Below are 25,320 nucleotides of genomic sequence, written 5' to 3' on the forward strand. Positions count from 1 at the left end.
TTAGGATTTAATTGGGTCAGCTTGCCATGGAGGTCAGCTTTCTTGAGGACTCCAAGGACAAAGAAGCCCTTCTAGACAGAAAATGGCAGAGTTACAGCAAACAGCTGTAGGTCACAGAGGGGAGCAGAGACCAAACCAGACAGAAAATAGGAAAAAGCCCAAGTGGTTGTTCTTGCCAGCAGGAACTAAAAAGGCTGTGCACGGACAGAACAGGGGATTTTAATGCAGAGAAACACTGACCAGAATTTAAGAAATCAATACGGATGGTCTAGGAAAAGTCTGGAGAACCTGAACCCTGCAGCAAGGCTCAGAGCAGCGCTGCACAGCTGTAATACAGACCAGAGCAGTCGGCATTCGCAGGCCAGTGGAGCAGGAGGCAGACACTACAGTCCAATATCCCTTTTCATTGCACAGATGCTGTTGAACTGAGCAGGTTTAAAAAATGAACAGACTCATCTTTACTACACTTCTCATCCGTCCCTCAGCACACATGCTGCGTATGTGAGTAAGCTTATCCCTGGTTCCCGCACTTTCATACTGTGTACCAGAGACACACACACATCTTTTATGGCATCAGTAAGCTATGCAAGTCACAACCTCACATACAGCTCAGTGATTACCCTCAAGAACATGTAAAACTTCAGAAAAGGGGCAGAAGATGATGCACAGGTTCTCCCAAGACTCACTGTCTCACTCCCCCCACCTCGGGAACATTTTTGCATCTCAGGTAATACTCCTTTTTGGAAAGCGAACTCTAAACGCACTAACAAGACTGTCAACAGAAACACTGCCCAACATCATATTAAGGTGGTTAGAACTGGACTTGGACAACAATCCTGTTTGCTTGTACTGTAGGGTACTGTACTGTGGTACCGCCACAAAATACAGTCATCTCTCAGCAATATGCAGGAGGAATACCTGGGCAGTGGCTCAATTGTGCTGTGGATACAGACACCTGTAGAGTGTCTGCACAGTAAACCTTTCTCCAGCCTCATCCACAGGCCTCCTCTAGGCTTTCAAGGAGTCCCTGCTCCTGCTGATACACCCAGCACAGCCATTGGCCAGCAACAGTGGGCAGAAACCTCCAGCATAAGAGGAATATGCACCACGATCACAGGTTTGGTTTGTGCATTTTTAAGCCATTTGGTCCAAATCAATTTTCAGCTAGACAAAATGAAGATGCTACCTATGTACTTGGCTTTTCTTGACCCAGCCCTTGGGACTTTCCAAGCTTGAATCAGTGACATTGTATCAGGACAGCTCCATATTCAGTTAGCATAAGGAAAGTTATAAAAAGTCACAAGCAGGATTTTGCTCAACCTTTTTCGAACACCCAAAATATTTAAGGCATAACAAAAAGGTGCTGAGAGCCTTAGAAAAGTACATTACTGGCATTACTTCAAGAAGCTTTTACCACCCATTAAGCTCTGGCTGTTCTCTTTTAGGTTGAATGACAGCAGTCTAAAGGATGCTCTAATTTAGACTGAGGATGACTGAAGTCTTCTAGGGTGCAGAGGCAACCCCCTTTTCCCCAATCCCATCTGTAAATTTGTAAAATCTGGCCCTATGCCTGGAAAGTTTCAGGCCAGGAGCTGACTGCTTTGGAACATGAACACATGGAAACCAGGTTGTCAACTGCTCAGCAATTTCACTTACTCCATGGCTTTCACCTCTGATAGGACTTTTTCAAGCCTAACAAGAACAGTACAGCCCATGGGGAATTTCACCCCAAAGTTTGTATTTGTTTGTTTTTTTTCAGCCAGGAACTTGGAAATCAAGTGGAATCATTATGGAAACAGCAGACCAAAACCAGATACTTTTGTGCACATCAATAATCTGGTAATCATATAACATAACTACTTAAACCTGAGGAAATCAGAGCATACTCCTCAGACCAAACAGGAGAGAGGTATTCTGCTACAAGGCTAAAAAATAGCTAACTTTCTCCAATCCAGTCTGTAAGCAATACCATGTAGAACTGTAGCTCTGATGAGGACCCAATTCAGCAAACTGCAGGATTCTTTTTTTATGCATAAAAGAAATCACCAAACTCATGCAGTACTATGTTTTTCAGGTCTGGACATTACGCCCTTACTTACAAGCCTTTTAGCTCAATACCCATTATTAACACCTTGCCCTACCTTCCAGTGACTCACAGCAGTCTCCTGCCGCAGCAGCTGCTACATTTGCAGACAGGATTGCACTCTCTCACTATGCAAACTGCACTAGTTTCATCCTACAGATTTTAAGCCACTATATAAACAACTCCGGAGACCAGGCACTACCTTCTGCTTCTGCCGTTACTCCTCCCCCCCCCCCACTTTGTTTTTTCTCTTTCCTGTTTATCACTACTTAAATGGATATGAGCAGCTGAATGCCCTCACAGTTCTTAAGAGCAAATGCCCTTACATCTACTAATCAGCTCACCATCACCTGAAATCAGATCATTATATGAGAGAGCTGTGTAAATTTGCTAGCAAGCCAATCCAAACAAAAAGTTATTGTCTGTTTATGAAAGAGGTGTGAGCTGGGGAAAACGAGCAGATGGGGAAGGCAGCAGTTTTGAGCAAGGAGAGCATCTGTAATGCAAAAATAGAGTTGCTAAAGCCTAAAAAAATTGGACTTCCCTACCTGGCAGCTCACTGCTCACCCTGCCCTTTCCTCTTGTGCCTTTGAACCATCTTCCACAGTGAGAATGACCCCAAAATAGGATTACTTCCATTTGAAAATCCCTAGCACAGCTTAATTTTCCAAGTTTCCTTTATAACTGCAAGCAGCTTCTTGCCAAGTATCATAAGAGAAAATTCACGTCTATATGTTGGGGGGGGGGGGGGGGGTGTTCAATCACAGAAGCAGCAATAGAGTAAAAACTCAGGGCTGACTCCCCTCAGCACCTTCGTAGCTCAGGAGGACGAGCCCCGGGGTCAGCAGGGACAGCCAGTGCTGCAGGGGATTCTGCGCAGAGGTTTTGCAGAGGTTAGCGAAGGGTGTGTTGACTTCGCCTTTCCAGAGCACCTTTGCTGCGCAGGGCCCCTCTGCAGCCGGTGGTAGAGCCAGGGTGAGGCACTAACACAAACACAGCACAGCATGTCCTCTTGGCTTGCTCTTCCTCTGCTTTGCTTCTGACTCCAGCTGAGCATTTTTCTGCTCGTTCCTTTCTTTCCTGCCAAGGAATTCCTCCCAGTCGCCCTAACAACCGTTCCCCACACAAAGCAGGGAATTGCTGCTTTTGTTTAACCCCAAAGGGCAACAAAGAAAGCACCCTCTGAATCAAAAACGGGCAAAGGCAGCTCACTTGGATCTGATGGGGACATGACTGATGCCAGGAGTTCACATGCCAGCAGTGGGTGGCAGGCAGCATTCGGGAAGCCTTTGGATCCTTGTTTGTAAAATATTTTGTGCCTGTCCCCACCTACCTCTATGGGGATTGTTTTTTGCGTAGTCCTTGACGGAATAAGTACGGGTGCCTGTACACAATTAAACACAGTCCTGCTGCTTGAAATGACCCTGGGATGGAAACAGACTGGTACAGAGCAGCCTAAAGGAGGAGAGAAAAAGTCCCTGGATGTGTCTGAAGGCCAGCTGTTTGTATCAAGGCAGCAACATACCCTTTACTGCTTGCATTGACTGGCGTGTCGGACAGCCTTTCTTGGTAAGATACGCTTTTCTCCAGCTTTTACACACTTATTAGTAGTGATGGAGACATAAATTACTTTTACTAAGGGTAGAAGAATAGCAGGCTTGTTACACTGCTAGCATGGTGTACAATGTAGGTGTCCAGTCTTCTTGATCAGCCCAGGTATCTACCGATGTCATTATATGGCCAAGAGCCACAATCACACAATACCTAGCTGGGAGAGGAGAGGGAAGCCTTTGGTTAGCGACAGGAGACGATTATAACTCCAGAAATCCTGCCGTTCTGGTGATGGCTGGGGTAGGCTGGACACAGCTGGCACCAGGGGCCACCACCTGATGCCATCCTCTGTAGCCCCTGCTGACTTCCTTCACTCCACAGCTGGAACTGAGCCAGCAGCCCCCGTCACAGGCTCACCTTGATGGTGATCATGAAGTACTGCCCCAAAAGTAGCAGCTGCGTCTGGATGACTGGAGATCCACACAGAGTTCAAGCACTGTGGAGTGATCTGTGCTGAAGGAGGTTAAGGTTAAAAACCAAGGGAACATGGTGTCGCTTCTGATTTTCTGGTAAAATTAGAGGTAATACTAGTGCTTCAGGGAACATCCAGCTTTGGCATTGGCTCCTTGTCTGCTTATATATCTCATTTTGATTGCATTTAGTGTTCTTTTTCATGTCCTTCTCTACAGCTAGATTTGCCTTGAGCTTTGAAGTGGCCATATTCCAGCCTACAGCTGGCTACACTGCAGACAGCATCCTTGAGCACACTCCATGAGATGCAACTAGTTTGGCTAAGCTTGGAATGATGGCTTGTAATTGCTCAGTGGCACAGTCTGAGAACACAGCATAGTAGTACTGTGTCTGGGTGCTAGTACCAAGGGCCTAAAACACTTCAGATCATGTCCTTGTTGAGTTTGAAGAAGTAGGGAGCCAAAGAGCAATCGCTGGTTTAAAGAGCTCACAGACTATGAGGGCATGATGTTATCATGACATTGTCATCAAAAGAAACAGGTATAGGATTGATACACTAGGAAGAACTTTTCCATCAGGTGCAGATGTTTCTCTGTGTTCCTCTGTCACCTGTAAAACCAGTGGAAAGGCTCCCAATTATTTCAGTGAGCACTGAGGCAGACACATGGCCTTTTGGTTGACTTTGTTTCCCCTCCCACCCCTGCATAACTGCAGTGACACTACTGGAATCAGTGTGGTCATGCCAGTTACACAAGTAACGCTGCAATCGGTATCCAGACCTCTGTTTGTGTACATTCAGATGTCTTGGTGGACACAGCAAAGGCATTTGTGTCTCAAAATCTTGACAAAGGAAAACAGAGGCAAAGAGACATGAAATATTGCTTTCCTCTCTTGGGGACATAGCATTCAGTCTCTACTCAAGTACCTATGATCTTCATCACCTAAGCAGACCACTGGGGACACTTTATATGAGCACTTGCTTGCGCTCAAGGGCAGGAGCAAGGCTTTGATAAATGGGTCTGCCTGTGACAATTTGTCATTCAAGGTATAGACAGGTCACTGAGCCAGATCTCACAACAATGTGGACACTTACACATTCTCCTCCTCACCTGGATGCCAGCTTCTAGGATTCATTGAAGAATTCACAGCTATGGGGAAAGTGTGAGGGGGAATAGTTTGGTTTTGTATTTTATTGTGTGCTTACACAACAGCTGTTGCTTTCTAAGAGAAACCAACATATTTCACAAATTGTTTTTGTAGTAACAAGAACAGAAAACAGGGCAAATAATCTTGTAACAGAGAAGACTTTTGCATTAAAGGCACTAAAAATAGCAATAGTGCTGCTAAAACAGCCAGCTCTCCTTAAGCTGAGGGCTCTGGTCTAGTTGTGTTAGTTGAAAATCTTTCAAGCGTTCAGGTTTTTTCTTGGAGACCTCTGCCAGATATGGGTGGGTGATCTAAGACGAGCCCCTCTGTCACAGTGAGGTGATTAGAGTCCACTGGGTCAAACCAGGGAGGATGTATTGAGGGTCATGGAAAGAGCAAGAAATCAAAACAAGCTCTCCCAAGAGCCAGACTCACAGCGCCTCAGTGTCTCACTTACAGAATGGCACGAAGTATTCATTCATGCCTCAACAGACTACCTTGTGTCCCAAACTGTGGGTTATTTTCAGCGCCAATTTTTGTCACAAAGGTTATAAATGAGGACTGAACATTTCAGACATGGAATCATTGTCATCGGCTCAGTTAGGTGCAAGAACAGAAGAGGACTGATAGTCAGGGCTTGTTTGCCTGGAGGATTTTACTCAGCACATTTCAGGGTTGCTCTGTGTCTCTTTGATAGTGATACAGCAACCAGGTCACAGCTCACCAGTGAGAGTGCCTGTGTGAAGTGCAGCGTAGAAAACACAGCATGGGCTCATGCACGCTGCCGCTTACCAGCTCGGCTCTGCATGGAGGCTGCAAGGGCAGGGGCATGGCCGAGGAAGGAGTGGCTCTGAGGGAAGGTGAAGGAAAGAGCCTGGAAAGAGAGACTGACCATGGAAGGAGCTGAGGCAGGACCAGTTGTGGCAGAGGTCTAGGAGTGCTCAAAGGAGGAAAGGTGACAGCCCCAAGGCCTATCCCAAGGTTCCTTTGTGGGTCAGTCTGCAGTGGAAACAGAGAGCACTGAGCAGTGGGATTACCAGGCTACAGTTATCTAGCTGTGGCTCTGCTATTGAATGGCCTAGAAATGCTGAACCCTTCCTGGTCCAAGAACTGAACCTTAGTGGGAGCTTTTAGCCATCAGACCATTTTTAACTGCAGGGAGCTAGTCTGGTACAAGATGCATAACAACAGATGCTGTTGGCTTGGGAGACAGTCATCCTCTCCAATGCTGGACATTAAGGAAAGCATCACATTGCTGCAGAAGCTGTGTGATGTCTGGAGGATTGCTTTTGTTAGGTCAGCATGGCTGGTTCTGGTCCTAGGAGCTTTTGGGAATCTCAGCAGAGACTTAGGCAATTCCTATATGAACAGCAAATGGACTGCATTGCATCTCAAGTCAATGGTAACTGGGAAACAAATTAAAACTCTTATCCCAAGGGACTTCTACAATTCACATTTCCAATTTCTATTTCTATCAAAAGGCAGTTCTCTCTCCTGATGTGAGTGTGCGCACATGTGTGTCTACATGAAGCAGTTCAATCACATAGATACGTATCTACATAAATTCCCTTCTAAGATTACAGGCGTGCAGCACTACGGACAAAAGCAACCTGATCTACCAGGGCAAGCACATATTTCCAGCAGCAAGCAGCTCCCTGCCTAGTAACTGTGCAAGCCCCAGCTGAGCATGTGGACCTCATGCTTGCGGTGGCTCAGACAGATGCTGGTCAGTGGTGAAGGTGAGGAGGATCAAAGAGAGAATAGCAGCGATGTGGCCTACAGGTTTTGCAGCCAGGGAGTTGCTCCTTGGCAGGACAGACGAACAGAGGGCACCCAGACAGCACGCGCACTTTGTGGCCGGTAGAAGAAGCTGTTGCTAGAGCTGGAACTGCTGGGTTAAGCAGGGTTTCCACAGCAAAACCAGCTTGAAACAGATTTTTTTTGTTGTTTTAAAGCAATGCCAATTTCCCACTCTGCTCTGGAGAAGTCTGAGTGGGCTGCTCCGCTGGGGGAAATAGGCTATTGAGTCCTGCCCTCCAGCAGCAGTCTGGCCAGGCCTGCCTCCCTGACCACCATGGCTGCCATCCTCCTCCTCAGCCCCAGAGAGCCCTGCACTGACCTTACCAGAGCACCAAGCACTGTCAGGGGGCTGCAGCCCAAATGGCCGCTCTGGGGTAGTACCAGGTGCCATAATGGCCCTGCACCTGTATGTAGTGGCCTCCCTTCCGCAGGTGACAGCCCTGCCAAGGAGCATCTCCTGGCTGGCTTTGATTTGGGTCTCACAGCACCCATGCTGGGAAAGGCTCTGTCAGCCTTCACTGGATAAACCTTACAATAACAAGCCAACAGGCTCTGGGGGCTGACATTTGCCCGCAGCCTGCTGTCTGAGCAGCAGCGGACCTGCGGAGGCAAGTGCTTCTCCACAGCTCATCCTCTGCATGCAGCTCTCCAAGAGCCAGTTAGGAACGGGGCTGCTGGGGCCAGATCCTGGCAGAGAGACATCATGCACTTTGCTTGGCTGCAAACACACCGACAGGCTATTTTTACACTTACTTCCTGCTGTTGAGTTGGGGCTGCTGCTGAACTACCAAAACTACTGGAATGCCAGATATGAGTCATGTGCATGGCCAGCACCACGAGCCTCTCCTGCCTCTTCCCTCTGCCCCAGGGGGAGCTGCAAAGGTACCCAGAAAGGAAAGCTGGTGGCTGCTGGGTCTGAGAGGAGCCATCATTGCTACGGCTGCAGAAACTGCCTGGCCAGGAGTGCTGAGCTGTACAGTTCAAACAGCCAGACCTGGGCTCTGTCCTTACACAGCAAGGGAAACTGAGGCACAAAACAGAGGGCAGGGAAACAGCCATAGCCTGACTTGCCTGCAGTAGCATCACAGGAGGGAAGGAAAGGCTTAATGAACAACTCTGCAGAGTTGGTGAACCCAGGGGTGCTCTGCCAACTCCTCAGAGCCCCTCTTGGCACCAGCAGGCTGCAGCTTGTGCCCCCGGGGAGCAGACAACCACCGCCTGTGCATGGCTCAGGAAAAGACAACAGGATTCGTGAGGGATGCAGAAAACTCACCCTCCGGATATATCTTCTTGGAGACCATGGCAGAGCTGCTGCCTGAGGCCACATGGGAAGCATCCCGCCTGCTTTTCCCAGGGCAGTGCTGGGTTCAGCTGGCCTGGGTTAGAGGCAGACCTGCTCCTTCGCTCTTGTGCGTGGCCAGGAGGCAAATGAGCTATTTCCTATTTTGACCTGTGAGTCACTTCAGTAATGCAAACCATTAGTATTGGCAAAAATAGACAGAGGGCTGGGAAACTCCAGAGCCTGCAGAGAGCTACAGTTTCTCCCTGCCTACTTTTTCCCCTAGAGAAGGAGAAGTGCTGCAAGGCACCAAGTAGTACCAGGCCGTACCTGCTAGCTTGGGAAGAGACAGACCGCAGCAGGGTCTCTGTGACTGTCCTGGTGGACGGGCTGTCACTCGTGGCATCTCAGACACGGGCCGTGTGCATTCCTGGAGCAGGTGGGTCCTCGTGACCCATGGTAGACCCAAGTCTACCATCATGATGACGATGGCTTGTAAGGGTTATTAGCTACCTTCTGAAGGCACCTGTCTTCTGAGGATGTTGCAGCATTTCCCAGTTGGAACCAGGCCCAACAGCCTCTCTGCTGCATTGGCATCCCCCTGTCACCAAAGATCCCCCACACCTTACATAGGTGGATCAGAAATCTGGAAGAGAATAGAAAAAACCCTTAAAGCTGACCAGGACTAACTGCTACTTCTAGGCATGTTCACTTTTAACTAAGCTGTTCCTGATGCACAAGGAAAGAGAAGCACAAAGCAGCCACAGTTGTGTTTTGAAGAGGATGAGCTGCCACATATGCTTGCCATATTTTCCCATTGGTTTTGGTTGGCCAAATATGCCTTTGATGATGAAGGGGAATCTTAGGACTCCTGTTTTCAGCTCAAAACATCTTCTTATGTACTGAAAAAAATGGAGACTAGAAAACATTTGAGGGCACTTAGTATTTTGCCCTAACAGTGCATGAGCCATGATCAATAAGGAAAGAGTTGCTTTGTTCAGTAACCTGTGTCAAATGCATGCGTGTTTCTTACATGTGGATATGTCTTGATTGCTGTGTTCCCCTGTGCCCTCTGGGAAGACTCATGCTCTATATCTATATCCCTCTGCCATCAGAGGGAAAAGTGTACACCTCCAGTGTGAGGTGTTCTGGGTCACAGGACCTAGGACATTTCTGCAGGGCCCCTATTTCTACCATGAAGAAACAGTCTGCACCCAAGAAACATGGGCCAGAGGCTCAGCAGGATGCAGAAGGATACTGGCATGGAGGAAAGGTAACTCAGCTGCTACATGGCAGTGATAGGCTGGCATGAGGAGAGCTGACTTCAGTGAACTCTGTGGCAGAGACACAGACGGAGTTATCTAAGGACCTTCGGTGAAGTATTATCTATGCACAACAATTCTGCATCTCTGAAAGCTTAAAAGGAAACATTTCTCAATCTATGTCACAGGCAAAACCTTTCAGTGGGGTGTTCCCTTTCTTTCAGGGAACTCTTTCATCTCATCATCTCACAATTCTCCTGAGCTGCAGTCAGAAATCAGAGTAATACCTGGGTAGGAAACTTCCACTGTACCCTCCCTTGCAGTGAAAAGGGGGGTCCTCAATGTGCAGGGAAAGGGGAACTTTGCTGCAGAAACCGATGAAGCTTGAGATTAGTCCTAATGCAAAGGGCAAAGCACGTTCACAGAGTAGAGATCAGACAACTTCCAGCATAGGCAATGTGCTCTCTGCCTGTGGTTTCTTATGGAATGGGAGGATAGGGTGAAAGGGCATTTTTTCAGTTCCTGGCTCATATTGCTGAAACCAGTAAAATTCCTGCTGCTGACTTCCATGCAGCCAAATAGGGTATGCTGGTGTATGTTCACATGTAAATGCCACTCCTGAGACTGTGAAGTATGTTTGATGAAAGATGCAAAATCAGCACTAGAGGCTATTTATAGGCAAGTCTGTAACCAAAGCCCTGGATCTGCACATTCCCGGTCTCTGGGGAAGTTCAGGTCAAATCTGAATTTTGTTGTCTCAGGCATGCATAAACCTAACCAGCCACAGCTGCAGCCAGTGTTGGGTTTTTGTTAAGGCAGAACAAAAATGCCCAGAGCCTTGGCTCCAGCACCGCTTTTGTTTATCTGATCTCTTTCGAGAGCCGGAGCCTGCTTTTTGCGTAAGAAGCAGATGGAGGAACAAAAAAGAGCGAAGGCCACAAAACCATTCTGGGTGAGTATTGTCTTGCCAGCTTAGGGAGCAGAATGAGAGCAAGCTGGGCTCTTTGTCAGAACCCCTGACTCCACAAGGGAGGAGCACAGCTCCAGGCAAAGGATTTTGGCTCGCATTAGCAGCACAGCCAGTTGGAGCTGCCAAGAGGGAGGAGGGTGCCCAGCTCAGGCACCATGCAGCTCCCACCTGCTTTACCATGATGACTTCAGGTGGCTACCAGACTCTCAAAAATCAGTGCCCTCTGTTTTTGCAGATGAGGCTTATGTGGGCTCAGGGCACTGCCCATGTGCAAGGACCAGCTTCCCTTCCCATTGCTCACAAGGGCTGTGGCTGCCATGCTGGGCAGACTGAGTGCATAGCACAGCTCAGCAGCTTTGCAGCAGCCTTGATTACCCATAATTGCAGCCTGCTGGGGTCAGAGATTTTTGTGGCCCAACCCTGTTGACCTTCTTGCCTGTCTTATGTTTCTACCAGTCCACCCCCCACCCCACCCCGAGTCCTCACTGGGTCTTGAAGAGATACAGAGGAAGCATTAGAAGCAGGGAGGGAAGAAAAAAAATGGTTTCAGAGACAGTGAGAAAGAAGGGGTTTTATGATCCAGTTCTGCATCCTTCAGGCAAGACTCCTAAAAAATCAGTAGCTGTGTTTGAAGCCTGGTGACTTCAAACAAGTGTTTTCACAGGTATAGGATTTGCCATAGAATTTCTCTTTGCTGAAGTCTTGAACTCTAGCATCTTAACTTGCATGGCTTTTACTTTGTTTCTGTGCATTAGATGACTTCTCTTCAAGATAGCAGCAAAAAGTTCAGATCCTGCCCCATGTGTTAATTGATGTTTGAGCACTGACTCCAGTGGAATTTACTCAGCATTTCTACCCTGCTACCTGAGATCTAAAACGGTTTCCAGCAAACAATGGCTTACCTTTGAATTAGGCAAAGACTGAAATTTTCAGGCTAGAAATAGGAAACTGTGGCACAGAACGTACCCTTGTCTCTAGTCAAATAATGAATCAGTAGCAACTTGGGGATGGGAATTCTGACAGCCCAACCCCATGTTCTCCTCCTGACCATTAGATGGCTGAGCTGATTAGAAAGCATGTACAGTTAAGCTTATCCCCTCTTAAAATGACCCTGCAATGAAATTCTCTGTAGTGTTTAACCAGTAAGCACTTTTATTGTTGATTTTGAATCCATTAAGACTACATTATGTTGGATTATAAGACTTTGGCTACATCTCCCACATTTGCATGCAGGCATTACATTTGCAAGGTTTTCTCAGAAAAATGGAGCAGGCGCATAAAATGCATAAAGGTTATATGATTATAACATGGAAGCAGCATGTCAGTTACAGAAGTTTGTACCACATGTACCAGTAACAAACCCACACCCCCATGTAAAACTTCTTTGTCCCTCAAAAATCCAACTGCTGCCTCTGTCCCTCATCTCCATGGCTCGGCTGTCTATCAGCCCACATCCCCACTGTTTCTGAAAACACACATCTTTTTCTAAAAAAAGTTTAGTACAGTACATTTTTTCCCTTAAAAACTAAAACATTTCTCCTTCACTACCCACTCCCCCCAGTGAAAAATCTATCATAATCTACACATCTGTTCAAGCACTATTATATGTGAGGAATCTCTATTGCATTATTCAAAAGTATCAGATCAGTAACAAACTTCTAAACAAACTAGGATGACCCCCAAATTCCCCTTCCCCCCAAACTACAGAGAACTGAAAATGCTATACTGCATTATCACACTTGCATGCATGTATCCTGAGCCACCTGTATTTATTCACCTTAAGCCCCTTTTAATAAATAACTGTCCAGCAGTAACATCCAGAAGTGTGCTGTTTCCTCCAAATTAAACTCTATATTTACAGAAGTAGGGCTGTTTTCTCAGTGAAATGTGTTTTTTTAAAAAACAAAACAAAATAACAACAATAAAACCAGCAAACTATTAAGAGAGAAAGCATATTACTGATCATGTAGTCTAAAGACCAACAGGAGTAAAAAGCATTAGGAGCACCAGGTGCACATGCATTTGAACTGGTACAGTTCATGAAATAATGTCATTCATTGTTATGCTCGCTCATTCAGATGAGGAGCTGATTCTTTTCCTTTCTTTATTTTCCTCTTTACATTTAGGACCGTCTGCTCTGCAGGCTACTCCCACAGATGGCAATACATGCACTGAGGTTGAAAGATGACCATAAATATGCTTTGATCAATGTGGTTCTGTATCAGCTTTAAACATATGGGGTTTCCCTCCCTGCTGCTTTGCACCTTGTGTCATTTCACATCTGTGCTAAGTGTGAGCCACAGGTCCCCCGAATCCACACTTCTTCTCTTGGATTTGGGGAAGCATTAGATATTCACTTTTTGCAAGTTTCAGATGATGCTATACACTGGAAAATACAGGGGAATCATCCCACATGAGAACATTTCTTAGCAGTGTAACTACTGTAACCTCAACTGACATACAAGCCTACCAAAACATTGAAATATCAAGCCAGTCAGAGGGATTTTGTCCCTTCATTTGTTTTGAGCCAGCTTTCAGCTGATAGACAGTAGTATTACTGCCTTGATTTCAGTTGGCCTATGTTGATTTACACCAGGTAAGGATGAAGCTCAACAGACGGTAAAATAGCAACCAGTTTCTCCTACTGCATTGTTAATAGTGCCTGAGATCCCTGCAAACAGTTACATTTCTACACAACCAAAAGGCCTTTCTGTAGCCAGTGCAGCATATTCCCTGCCCCTACCTTTGCAAAGGCAATTCAGTTCAGGTTCCCTTTCTCTTCTTCCTGCTTTACCAGCAAACTAAACATGCAGTGCTCCTATCACAGAAGCTGCAGCCAAAAGTTGAGTTACACACCAAATGCTTAATATTATATAGTGAAAACGCTGGGAACTCCATTTATGCTGAATCTAACTTTCAAATTCATGGTGCTTCATGCTTTCTCATATATGGATCTGATCCCCTGGAAGCCCAAACCATTCCTGTCCTTGCTGCACTTGCAAGTTATGCAGAAATTGTTAGTATCTGTTATTTCCACAAGACTGGCTATTCCAGCAAAGAATATTCCCCTCAACTGCAAACAACAGGTATGTTGGATGTGCGATTGTGAGAAGTCCTCCCTAAGCCAACACCTCCATTCTCACTGGAAGTGAGCCAAATTCTACCAACAATAACATCAATGCAAATCTGCAACAACTCTACTGACCCCTCTCAAGATCTGTGCAGGCACAAGACAATACAAAATCTGGCTCCCGGGCTTTTTCATTAGCTAAAGTGTAATCCTGACACATGAAATTCAACTCTGTTAGCAGATATTAATTCTGTAAGCAAGTTTTCCCTTTTATTATTACATCATTTGTGAGCTCCACCATTGCTTCAATCTCATCACTGCCTGTTGATAAGAGACTTGGCATCTACAGAGCAGTGGTCCACCCCACTCCCACAAGCAGCTAAACCTCAAACAGCGTGTTTTGTCCTGGCAGGGGAATCGGTTTTATTACCCTCTGCCATTTCAACTCCTGGTTAGCATTTGTTGGTTAATTATTCTTACACAGCCAACATGAGAGGCTGTTAGGTTCAACTGTACGTACACATTACAACTGGTCTTAGACCCAACAAGTTTATTTCACATAGGTTTCCATATGAACAAAATAATGTCAGCCAATGGTCTCTGCTTGTAAAGCACCTTCCCCCACATCCAGGTCCCCACCCCGTCACTGCAGTCATCCAGTTCCTTTCACTGGTGTCAAAAGTGGAGCTTCACCAGAACTGCAGTGGAAAATTGGACATGTTTTAGTTTCACCTTTCAACTGAATGAAATGGAGATAGGTAAGCGATGACTGTGTGTCGCACTGGCTCCAAAAGGCCTTTCCATTCATAGGAGTGCTACTCTCTGAGTAATTTTTGTAAAGGGAGAGAAACCAAACAAAAACCTACACAGTTCCCACACACAAACACACGCACACACATACATGCACGCTTCTCTCTCCTCCAAACAGAAATCCATTCTTATGGACCAAATTATGCAGACCCTATTCAAGTGACTAAAAAGAATGAGGATAGGGTTGAGTGCATCCCAATTCTCCTTTCTGATCACAATAAAGTCACAGGTCGGCAAAGTACTTGGGCATAAGGATGTTCCTCTTGACTTGCAGGACGTTTTAATGCATGCAGAAGTGCTTTGCTGGCTCAGGCCTAAATTAGGAACAGCTCCAAGGCCAGCTGGCACCCACAACTGTGATTCCACTACCTGCACCAATATACATGAGGTAAGAGCATAACTCAAGAGAGCAGAACAGTGCAAGAGGAGAAGGAGGCTCTGTGGTTCTTCTGAGTTTCTTTGACAGCCTCAGCTGCGTACACATAGCACATCACAGTGATCAGCACAGACCGATATGAGAGCTTGGTATGGTGTTCTGCAAGTGGGACTTCCACTGGAAATAGTAAGCCTGATTTCTACTTGTACCAGTGCAACTTTTATATGCTTGTAACAACTGCACGAAGAAGCCTTACATCTGGAGTAACCACACAACAAAATTAGTGTTTTATCTTGGACTTATGTGCCAATAACTACTGTGATGTGCTACACACCCACACCTACGCACAGATGGTGAGACAGGTATATGCTGTGTCATAATGCAACATAAACATCATTTCTACAACTATTCTAATAACACAGCCAGTGCCAAAGAGAACCAGCATAGGGATTTGTAGCCACCCTCTCCAATATAATATGATAGTTGTGGAGAAAAAGCAAGCTCAGGTGTTATCTTGATTCACTAGGGAATGATCTGGGCACAACCCACTCAGGTATTGCTTAGTGAACACTATTCATGGGCTGTCCCGCAGTCCCGCGTCATAAATTCCCACCTCTGTGTGGGTGCTCACATCACTTTGATGACAGACAGTACCGAGGTCATGGGCAAGCAGTCACAATGTTTGAGAAATCCTGTAGCCAAACATTATTTAAAACAGGGATAAAAGCTCATACTGACACTTCATACCATGCCTCTCAACCACAGGTAGACTGCAAGGTTATGTATTAGTAGGATCTGGGCTGTCTATAGAAAGAGCTACTCGTAGAGGAATTCGTGTTTCATTCACAAGAGGATCTAGTTCTGCTTGGCAGTAAGACCAAAAGGAAATTTATCTAATTAAGTAGCAATGGAATCAGTCCTTCAATGCTGCTGATATAAATAACACATGCTGTTTGCATATTACAGCATTCATGCTCAAATTGCATGTATATTTGCTCCATTTTGGACCATGTTTTCTGTAAATGAAAACTAAACACCTAGCCAAAATGTTTTCCTCAAAATTCTTCTGAACTTTGGACAAATCTGAACCCAGTTCTTATTCAAGGTTTGGATTTCTAGAACCAGTATCTGGCCTTCAGTGGCTATCCTATGCAACCAAGTCTAAACATATGCAGAGATGGCAGGCTCAAAACTGATTTTCTCAGGAGAAAAAGATAATACTGCTGCTAGATTATTGGCACATAGTCTCATCTTACCTCATTATTGTTATAGCCTTCTTATAAACTTTCATGGAAATTCCACCTGCAGAACCAAAGGCAGAAAGTTATCTTTGCAATTATTGTTCCATATTAACATCTGGATGCAGTACTGTTGGGGAAAAGAAAGCAAATTCCTCAATGAACTATGTTTAACCAACTTGCAGGTGGCAGCTATCAAAACAACTGATGCACGTGTACCGGCTAAAGTTATTAATGAATGATCTGACATACCAAGTCAGACAAATGTCATATATGTAAATAGATCTTCAAATGTATACATACAAAAGCTGATACTGTATCTAGATGATCATTTTGGTTTGTTTCTATACCCCATAGCTCTGAATCTATCCACTGAATGTTTACGCAGCATGTGTGGTATAAATATATTCATACACTAAAATTGACACTTGGCAATTTTTCTTTTTTTTTTTTCTTTCTTCTTTTTTTGCTGACCAGCAACAAATTCTGATATCTTTAACTGTAAACCAATACTCAATAAATATGCCGTGTTCAGCAAAGAGACATGTTTTGTTGATCAGGCTTTTGCTGCACTTTAAGCCATGGGCTGCGGGGGTGGGCGTGAAGGAGGAGGTCCAGGAGGGGCTCGGGATGGGGGTGGTCCAGGAGGTGGCTGTCTGGAAGGGGGCTGCAGAGACACAGGAGGAGAAGGATTCCTTGGAGCATTGTTGAGAGGAACATCGTTGCGCCGCGGCAGCTTTGGTGGTGGGCTGTAAGGGGCAGAGGTTCCATCTGATTTCACCCGAGTGAAGTTTATGCATCTTCCCTAGAGGTACAGAAAAAATTGTTATTCACAAAAAGCAGGTGTTTTAACTCATCAGCAGCTAGGCAAAGGGACTATAAGCAGAGGGGCTAGGCTGCACTTAGAGATCTTCATCCAGTACCATTCACTGGGTCCTCAACATGACGTTCAGACCATGCTGTACTAAAGGTCAGCACTACAAACCAATGCTTTCCTTGGGTTTCAGAGCTCCTGCCTACAGAGAATAGCCTAGGACTGGTTTAAACCAAAAGGGACCCCAGTGTGACTTTGCTACACGTGCCCTCTGCTCTGCTACTAGAGACATGCAGAACATGCCTAAAGTCACAGTTCCACCAAAGTCATGCCTGCCTTGGTGAGATCCCTGACTGACAAAGCTGTGCTTGAAAAAACTCAGCAGAGACAGGATTATATCAGAGGAACAACCTTAGCAAAGACACCACCTGTAGCTTTCCTCTTCACAGTGATACTAGCCTAGCTGGCGTCCATGCTTTGAACACTACACTGGGATAGTACATCTGTCTTCTGTGTTCCAATGTAGATGTGGCTGCCCTCACAAACACCAAAAAGGTGTGGGACTTGCACAGAGGGCTCTCCAATGAGTGTGTTTTCAGAAAGGATGTGGGATGCAGGCAGGCAGCACCTGATGGGACAACTGTGGATGGAGATTTTAAAATGGGAGTAGCTGAAGTTTGAAAAAACAGCAAGCACTGGGGATGTCCTAGTCAACTAGGGGCTAAATGCAAATGTGTCAGGGTTTCCTTTAGCCAAAACAAAGCTTTGTATAGGTTCCCACTAACCAAGTTCCAGATGGAGAGACAGACAGACCCCAAAGACCACCTAGCCTTTCCTGTGGAGAGCACCCAGAGGCTCCTGGGCACTTCAAAACCTACATGGCAATCTCAGTCAGACACCAAGATCTCTGCTGTCTGCTGTACTTGTTCCTCCCCACAACCCCTAAACTTTTTTAAAAACTTCACCACTATTTCTGCGAAGGCCTCATGAAATCCTGCAGACACAACCTTGTGTGAGGAGATGCAACACTTGGCATTGCTCTCTCCACCTCCTCACCTAGGGAGGTGGGAGAAGATGCTTATGCAAGAACCCAGCTGCCACAAGCTTGGCAGAAGCCTGCACCTGGAAGTCAAAAAGGCCTCTCATCATCATGTACTAAGGCTGGAGATGAAGACTGCCTGAAAACGCAGGAGTGACGCTGCCAACAGCCCATTTACAGGACCTGGGATGTGGTTTCCAAATAAGTAACTGTGGACTGGAAAGTACCCATCCCATCAGTGATGAACTCCATTTGCCAGCACCTTTTCCTTTACACAGCAGGCTTGTTTTGTTCCATGTAGCAATCAGCCTAATGAAAACAGCCTCTATAGTTTAGCACAGAGGAGAATGCTACCTGTTTCTCTCTTTTCAAGGCAAAGACTAGCTGAGGGGAAAGGAAAAAAACTGTTTGGTTTGTTTAGAAAATATCTGTCCTAGAAGGCATCTTCCCTCCATTGTTTTGAAAGACCCGCAGAGCCATGATGCTGATGACAACCAGAGGTTTAGGTTGCATGCTAGAATCAACAAACCAAATTCAGCTCAAGGTTATTCCAGCATCCCCCAAGCACAATTCAGAAGGACTCGAGATTTAGAAGAGCTTATCTCAGAGCTAAGTAGCTGTAGATCATGATCCCCACAGCTACCAATGGCTGTGACAACAGAGGAATACAAGAAGCCACACCAGTGACAGATCACTGCTACCTCAGTGCTGCCTGGAAACTCTGAAGGTGTTTAGGGAATGGGCTGAGTTTCTGTGGCAACTCCAAAAAACACAATTTCCCCTGGAATCCGAGCAAAAGCCATTGCAGCTGAATCACAACTACCTGATTTGTCAAGTGACTTCCAATGCCTGCACCTTTGTTCACAAGTCTATGGCTTCTCTGAGGAAAGGCAAGCAGCGTATCAAGAGAAGCTTGTATAAGCTCCAGAGAGCTCAGAAAATGATTCAACAAATGTACTAACACCCAAAGTGTACCACCCTACCACTTACTTGGATTGGATAGCTTCAAGAGCTCAGCTGCAGCCAAGAGTTGTTTGAATGGGCGTGTTGTTGCCTGTACATGAGACATACTCAGTAGTTCTCAGTCCCAGCTTTCACCATCACAATTCACCACTACACTTAAACAACAGGGTCAATAAGTAGGACAAAATCCCCTTTCTAAAAATCCAGGCTTGTTACAGCAAACTTTGGTTATGAACAGGTTCAAGGCAATACTACACTGGGGCCAGAGCCTTTGCATGGAGGCAAAGGCCAAAAGCCAAGGTCTTGGTTACTTCTGCAACAAAGATAAACTTTTGGATCAAAAAAACCAAGTCGATGCTTTACTCCATCACAGAACTCAAGTCCCCACCAGCATTGCAGCGAGCAGCCATCCTTGTCAGCTATTTGTCTTCTGCTGTGCTCCACTATATTCAGAGCACACTTGGAAATTCAGCAATATTTACTGCCATGCAATGAATGTTACAGATATATTTAACAGCTGTACTGCAAATACATTTAAGAAAACTCAACCTTGATATTTGTTAAGTTATGAATTTAGAACAGCTAAATAATCACCCAGGACAAAAAAAAAAAAAAAAGGAAAAAAAAAAAGTCAGAGGTATTCAGATGAGATGCACCATACAGGTAGGGAAAAAATTAAGAACTGAACAATCTCCCTCATAGTAAATGCAAAGCTGCAAACCCAACACTAGTGCTTTTACCTACAAGCCTTTCCTGCCTCTCTGTTGTCTCCCTCCCAAACATCAATTCCAAATATATTCATAGTCTATAATCAAAGGGGATCCCATAAATCTGTTTGCATTACTTTCACTTCAGTTAAAGTGATAGGCGACATCAAACTGCTGCCAGTTTCTGCCACACTCACTGATTTGTCAGACAGATGGGTAATTTAAAGGCCATGCGCTGCATTGTGTCATGAAAAATACGGTTGGATTGGGACAGTCTGACAGATAGAGGCTTGGATGATCGATGTATGTATTGTGACACTTCCTCACAAAAGATTATCAGTGTTAGTCTACAATTTCATATATCAAAGACTTCTGGTGAATACTGGAGCAAATCCTCCTGAGCACTTCAAGAAGCCACTGACAAAATGAAGCTGAACTCTTACTCTTAGCCAGTGTTAGGATTAACAGCCAAAAGGGAGAGGGAGGAACAAATGATAATAAATCACAAATCATAGTTTGGACTTATCAAGTGTATTTCATCAAAGGATTTCTAGGTTGAAGAATTAAGCCCTCCACTCATCACACTTTCCTAATGACAGAGTGTCACAGCTATTCTACCCAACATGCACATCCATCTGGGGTTAGTTTATAAAAAAACCCATGATGTTTCTCAAATAAACATGCTAACCACAGGGTTTTTAATATTCTGTGTTTGAAAGGATTAAGTAATTTCCTCTCCAAAGGCATATAAAGGCTTTTAAACCACAGAGAACACGGACAGAAATCAGGCATCCTGCACAGTCACCTATGCTCTCCCTGCACAGGGATTAACAGGGGTTAAGGGCCACCAACACTTTAGTAGTGATAACAGTATTTTTCTTCCAGAAGCATGGTATACACTAAGTGTTTTAGGGAAGGCGTCAGAGTTGCAAGGTGCAGTAATACCATGATGATCTCAGGCACAACAGCTGTTGGTAGCTGCTTTATTGTTTTCTAGGAAGCAGATGATCTGCATAAATCCAGTTCTTTCTGGTTTCAGCCCTGCTCCCAGTACAGCATCCTTCAGACGGTGCGACCCACACCGCATACTGTCATTCAGGCACCAACTGAAGGTCAGCAATGTGCCATATGGAGTTACGCCCTTACTTCAGCTCACATCTGCACAGTCTTCCTAATGCACAATTATTTTGCCTCCCCATATGTCCATCCACTTGTTAGGCTCTTGTTATGCTGCTTGCCAAATTGGCTTTTCAAAAAGTACAAATACTGAAGCAGCGGGATCTGCCCTTGTCCCGACTCCAGCTTTTATCCCAGTGTAACAATCACATGTGCAATTCAGGCACTTTGTACTTCTAGGCAATGCCTCCTCGACCACCTAGGATGTGTTTTTGTGTGTGGTTTAAGGGAGGGAAGGAAGAGAAGAACCTCTTGAAAGCCACTGCATCTTGTTTCTATGCTACTTTCATCATAGTGCTCAGTACATCATTCCTCAGTGCTTGTTCCCCCAAAATCTTTAGCTACTACTCAGCCAGTTTTCAACAGAAAGGAACAACTGTTAAAAGGATCCAGGCAATTCAAAGAGTGCCATAGGCAAGTCTCTTCACCCATGATACTAAGAGCACTTCAGCAAAAAGAATTTAAAAAACCTGCCCCATCTGCCAATAGCCATCACTTTTCTCTGTCCATTTTAATACATGCATTGGTGTTTATTTAACAAAAATCAAATCCAGTTTAATCTCTGTGCATGCCAGAGCGTTTGCATACACAAAAGTATGTCTGTTTCTTACTTTTAGCTGCATTAGTTGACCTAATAAAAGATACCCTTCCTGTTACAAATTTTGCTTGAGTTTTCATTAACTCTTGGTTTTGCTCATGGAGTCTCAGTGCTGCAATTCTGACTAGCAGAGGAGGGTACCTGACTGAGGAAGAGTTGGCTTCACTTAATTGTTTACTGAAATTTCTTGGTCTTTGACTTCGTAAGAATATGATACTTGCCTTTACATTTTAGAATGGGTTAAAATAAAATCATTCCTTTCAAGTTTGAGCACAGCAATCTAAAACACTGGACCACCAAATTTAAAAAAAAAAAAAAAAGTAGTTCCCAGTCAAAAGTGTTACATTTAGGATGCTGAAACCTGAAATGAACATAATTTCCTTGGACTCAAATGAGTAGTCACCCTTCTCCCCAGTTTTGTTTACAGATGTTACTGGGATGACTCTACCAGCTTGCTATGGATGTGGCTCATCAGCAGGTAGATTCACTTCCTAAATATCTATCTGTAGTTCAGTGTAAAAGTGGAGCTCTAAAACTCAGAAGAATAGATTCCGGTTTTATGCTACCAACAAAACCCCAAAAGCGAGCATCTACAAAAAGTCAGAATCACTTTAGCATAGTAAAGGTTTTGATCCACACACCCAGAAACCAATGGGATATATACCCTTAAGATAAGTGACTTTTGCAAAATTTGAATCTTGAAAAAATTAGAGGACAAGGTAATCCCTGTCCTCTAATAAAGAACAGAAGTGTTCTAGCAGAAACACCTACACCGAGTATCATAATGGGAAACTTGTTTAGCAAATGTATTTATGAATGAGGTAGGTTATGCATACAATAATTTTATAAAGAGCTGAACTGAGGTGGTACAGAGTTCCCACTATTCAAGTTCCCTGGGCAAGTGTCAGGATTAGCAGCTGCCTCCTCAGGAGCCAGGATCTATGTGCATCAGCCTTTGCCAAAAGCTTCCTCACACTGCACCCTTCATGCTGCCTGTGCGCTGAACATGTCACAGCTCATTAAAACATTCATGGATTTCCTGGGAATTGCACTGATTACCCTGCAGCATACAGGATTAGTGAGCCACTGAAACAGTTTGTCACTTAAAACCTAAGCCTGCCTGGTTTTCAGGCATATTCACATAACTTTTACTAACTCCTACTCTTACATTTGGGACTCAGATACTGTTTTCATGTTGAAAAATAAAGTATTGGAAATGTCAGAGATTTCCATATCAGCAGTTTTGTAGCTGATCATGCTTTCAGATCAATAAATATGCAATTTATAATTAATTTCTAATTATATTATTTAACAATTAAATTTTAATCATCACCATTAATTATACTGTGGTTATTGCATTAACCATTAACAATTAATTTATTAACTTGTAATTAATTTTTACATATAGCCACTTTATTAGGTCTAAAATCAAAACATTAAATATCATCAACATATAATACTTGTTTACATGAGAATCTGAGTCTTTAAATATCTTCCAGTTTAATAAGTCCTCTCTTGTCAGTAACAATTTTCTGGGGATCTATTTGGCAACTCAGCAGTGATGCCTAAAATGATGGTAATACAAAACTATGAAGACATAAGAGAAAATGGGGTTGACTGAAGAGAGGAGGATTTTAAAAGTAAGGTCCAGTAAAGTGGCAGTATCCAACAATGAGAATATAATTATTATTTTCTTTAGTGCTGCTTTTAAAAAGGAGAATCAGTTCAGCCCATTCTGTATCCAATGTATTATCTGGCCTCTTTATAAGTAAACTCGTATCACTTCTGCTCTCTCCTTCTACGATGGAGTTATTGGAGGGGAGGGAAATCACTGCATTGTGGATTGTGAATCCCTCATATTCTAACAGTGAGGACCCTATAACGGCCTTCGGTACATCAGATAAATTCAAATTGAAAATTACAAAATGATGAATGCAAATGTGCAAGGATGACCCAAGCAGCAGCAGCAAACTCTGTTCACAGCACAGCATGAGCATGGTAGTGCTGCCAAGAGGTGTAACCTCCTGGGGTCACTCAATGTGCTTCACACCGCAGAAGGAATTAGACTGAGCTTTAAGATGTGGGAAGTAACACAACTTTGAACAGGACACATGTCCTGACCCAGGAAGGGGCAGTGATATTTACAAGCAGCCGAGGCACATGTGGATCCTTCGTGCAGTCCACAAAGACATCTATAAGCCACTTTTGTGCCTTTTCTCTTACTTTTTAGCAACCAAACTAAACCAACCACAAGCACTTTTGTGCCTTTTCTCTTACTTTTTAGCAACCAAACTAAACCACCCACAAGCCCCAGTCACTGGCTCACTGGGGCAGCACCAGGGAGACACAGCACAGAAAGTTAATCCCTGCTTCAGAAACTGATGCCTGAGTGACAAATGAGAAGATAGCTGCATATGGGCCGGGACCAGAGCACACAGTGACAGTGAGACACAGGTAAGCAATGCCTTGGGCTACTGACACATTCAGAGTAAAAGCTGTTGGCTTAGCTGAGGCATGGCCCACATTGCTGCCCAGAAAGCCAAGACAAGAGCCGAGATGCCTGAGCCCCTCTCACAGGGGCAAAGGGGGACCAGCCTTTCTTTCTAAAGGGGCTGGGAGAAGAAATCCTTCAGAAGCCCAGTATGCCCTCAGACACCCTGGCTATGGGAGCCAAATAGCTGAGAAAGTAGGATTTAGGGGGCAGGGATGGGAGGAGAGAGCCCAGGAGCTCTTCTTTTGACACCAAGTGTGAGATAGCCCCATCCAGGGGGCCGAGGGGGTAGGTTGCCAGAACAAACTCACAAACAGGGCCATGGCATGCACCGCACATAACAGCGGCAATGAAAGTCATCCTTCGGTTCACTTGGTGGCAAGGGAAAAGTTGACAACAACCAAAAGTCTTCATTTTTCAGGTAAAATAAATATGTCAAAATAAGTTTCGCTTGGGCTTGAAACACATGTTGTCCAATTCAGAACATCTTTTCTTTGAGTTTTGGACAGAAAGGTGTTTCAAAACAAAAACTGAAAACGTTAAGACTTTTTCAGGGGTATTTTTTCCACTTCAGCTAATTCCACTAACATGCAAAGATATTTACAGACCATCTAAAGAAGCAGTTTTTAGCCAAAACAAAGAGAGTCATGTGGAAAATGGTGTCCAGATCTACTAGGGGATTAAGATAAGAACTGTTTTGTATTAAGATTAATAGCTGCAGTTTCCCAGGCTACTGTAAGTTCGTTAATCAGAATATTGAGAGTTGGAATACAATCATGTACTGATAGGTTCCCAAGACACACATGTTGGCAGACACTGCTCCCCAGTTCACAGTCCCAACTGTGCATGGCACTGCTTGAAACTAGGGACGGGTCCTCTGGGAGCAGTCTCTTCAGTTAGTTTGAAGACCAGTGCAGGAATACACTGAAGAGAAGTGGGCTACTTCCAATTTACCCCTGGAGAAACCAGCCAATAATGAGGAATGTGAGGAAGGAATGGCTCAGCCAGGGAAACTGGCCTTTTAAACTAGGACCAGGACCCCTCAGCAAAATAAACTTTGTGCTGAACACATCCCCACCATCCAGCTCTCACATGCCTGATACCACTTTTCCAGCTTAGGCACACAAGAAAAGCAACATGGAGACATGGAGTAGGGGACATGGAGAACCCATGCCAGTACTGAAGACAGGGATATTAAAATAATTTGCATCACACTCCATTCAGCAGAGAGCTGCCGTTGTTTCCAGCCCTGCCTTAGCAGGAAAATGCAGCAATGGGCTACAGCCACCTCCTGAAAGAATGGCCAGAGTCACAAGATATCTTGCAGGAATGCACAAAACATCACATGTCTTGGACCTTGATGAGGTTGTGGCTGAAGTAACGCACAGTGCAGATCCACAACAAAGCCTATTGATTCCGAGCCCTAAAAAAAGCTGAAGTGGCAAAGGGAACAGAAAAGGATAACACTGGGCAGAA

At 44.7% G+C, this 25,320-nt stretch overlaps 1 protein-coding gene across 1 annotated transcript in view; it reads right to left on the reverse strand.

Moving 5' to 3' along the window:
• Positions 1–11,693: 11,693 nt before the first annotated feature.
• The window catches only part of ANTXRL (ANTXR like), a 63,327-nt gene continuing 49,700 nt past the window's right edge, over positions 11,694–25,320 (reverse strand). Inside the window, exon 18 of the mRNA XM_069796538.1 lies at positions 11,694–16,861. Within this exon, the coding sequence (XP_069652639.1) occupies positions 16,631–16,861 (231 nt within the window). The 3' untranslated portion in view covers positions 11,694–16,630. The remainder of the gene's footprint in view (positions 16,862–25,320) is intronic.

This window comes from Haliaeetus albicilla, chromosome 11, assembly GCF_947461875.1.
Source record: "Haliaeetus albicilla chromosome 11, bHalAlb1.1, whole genome shotgun sequence".
Classification (NCBI taxonomy): domain Eukaryota; kingdom Metazoa; phylum Chordata; class Aves; order Accipitriformes; family Accipitridae; genus Haliaeetus; species Haliaeetus albicilla.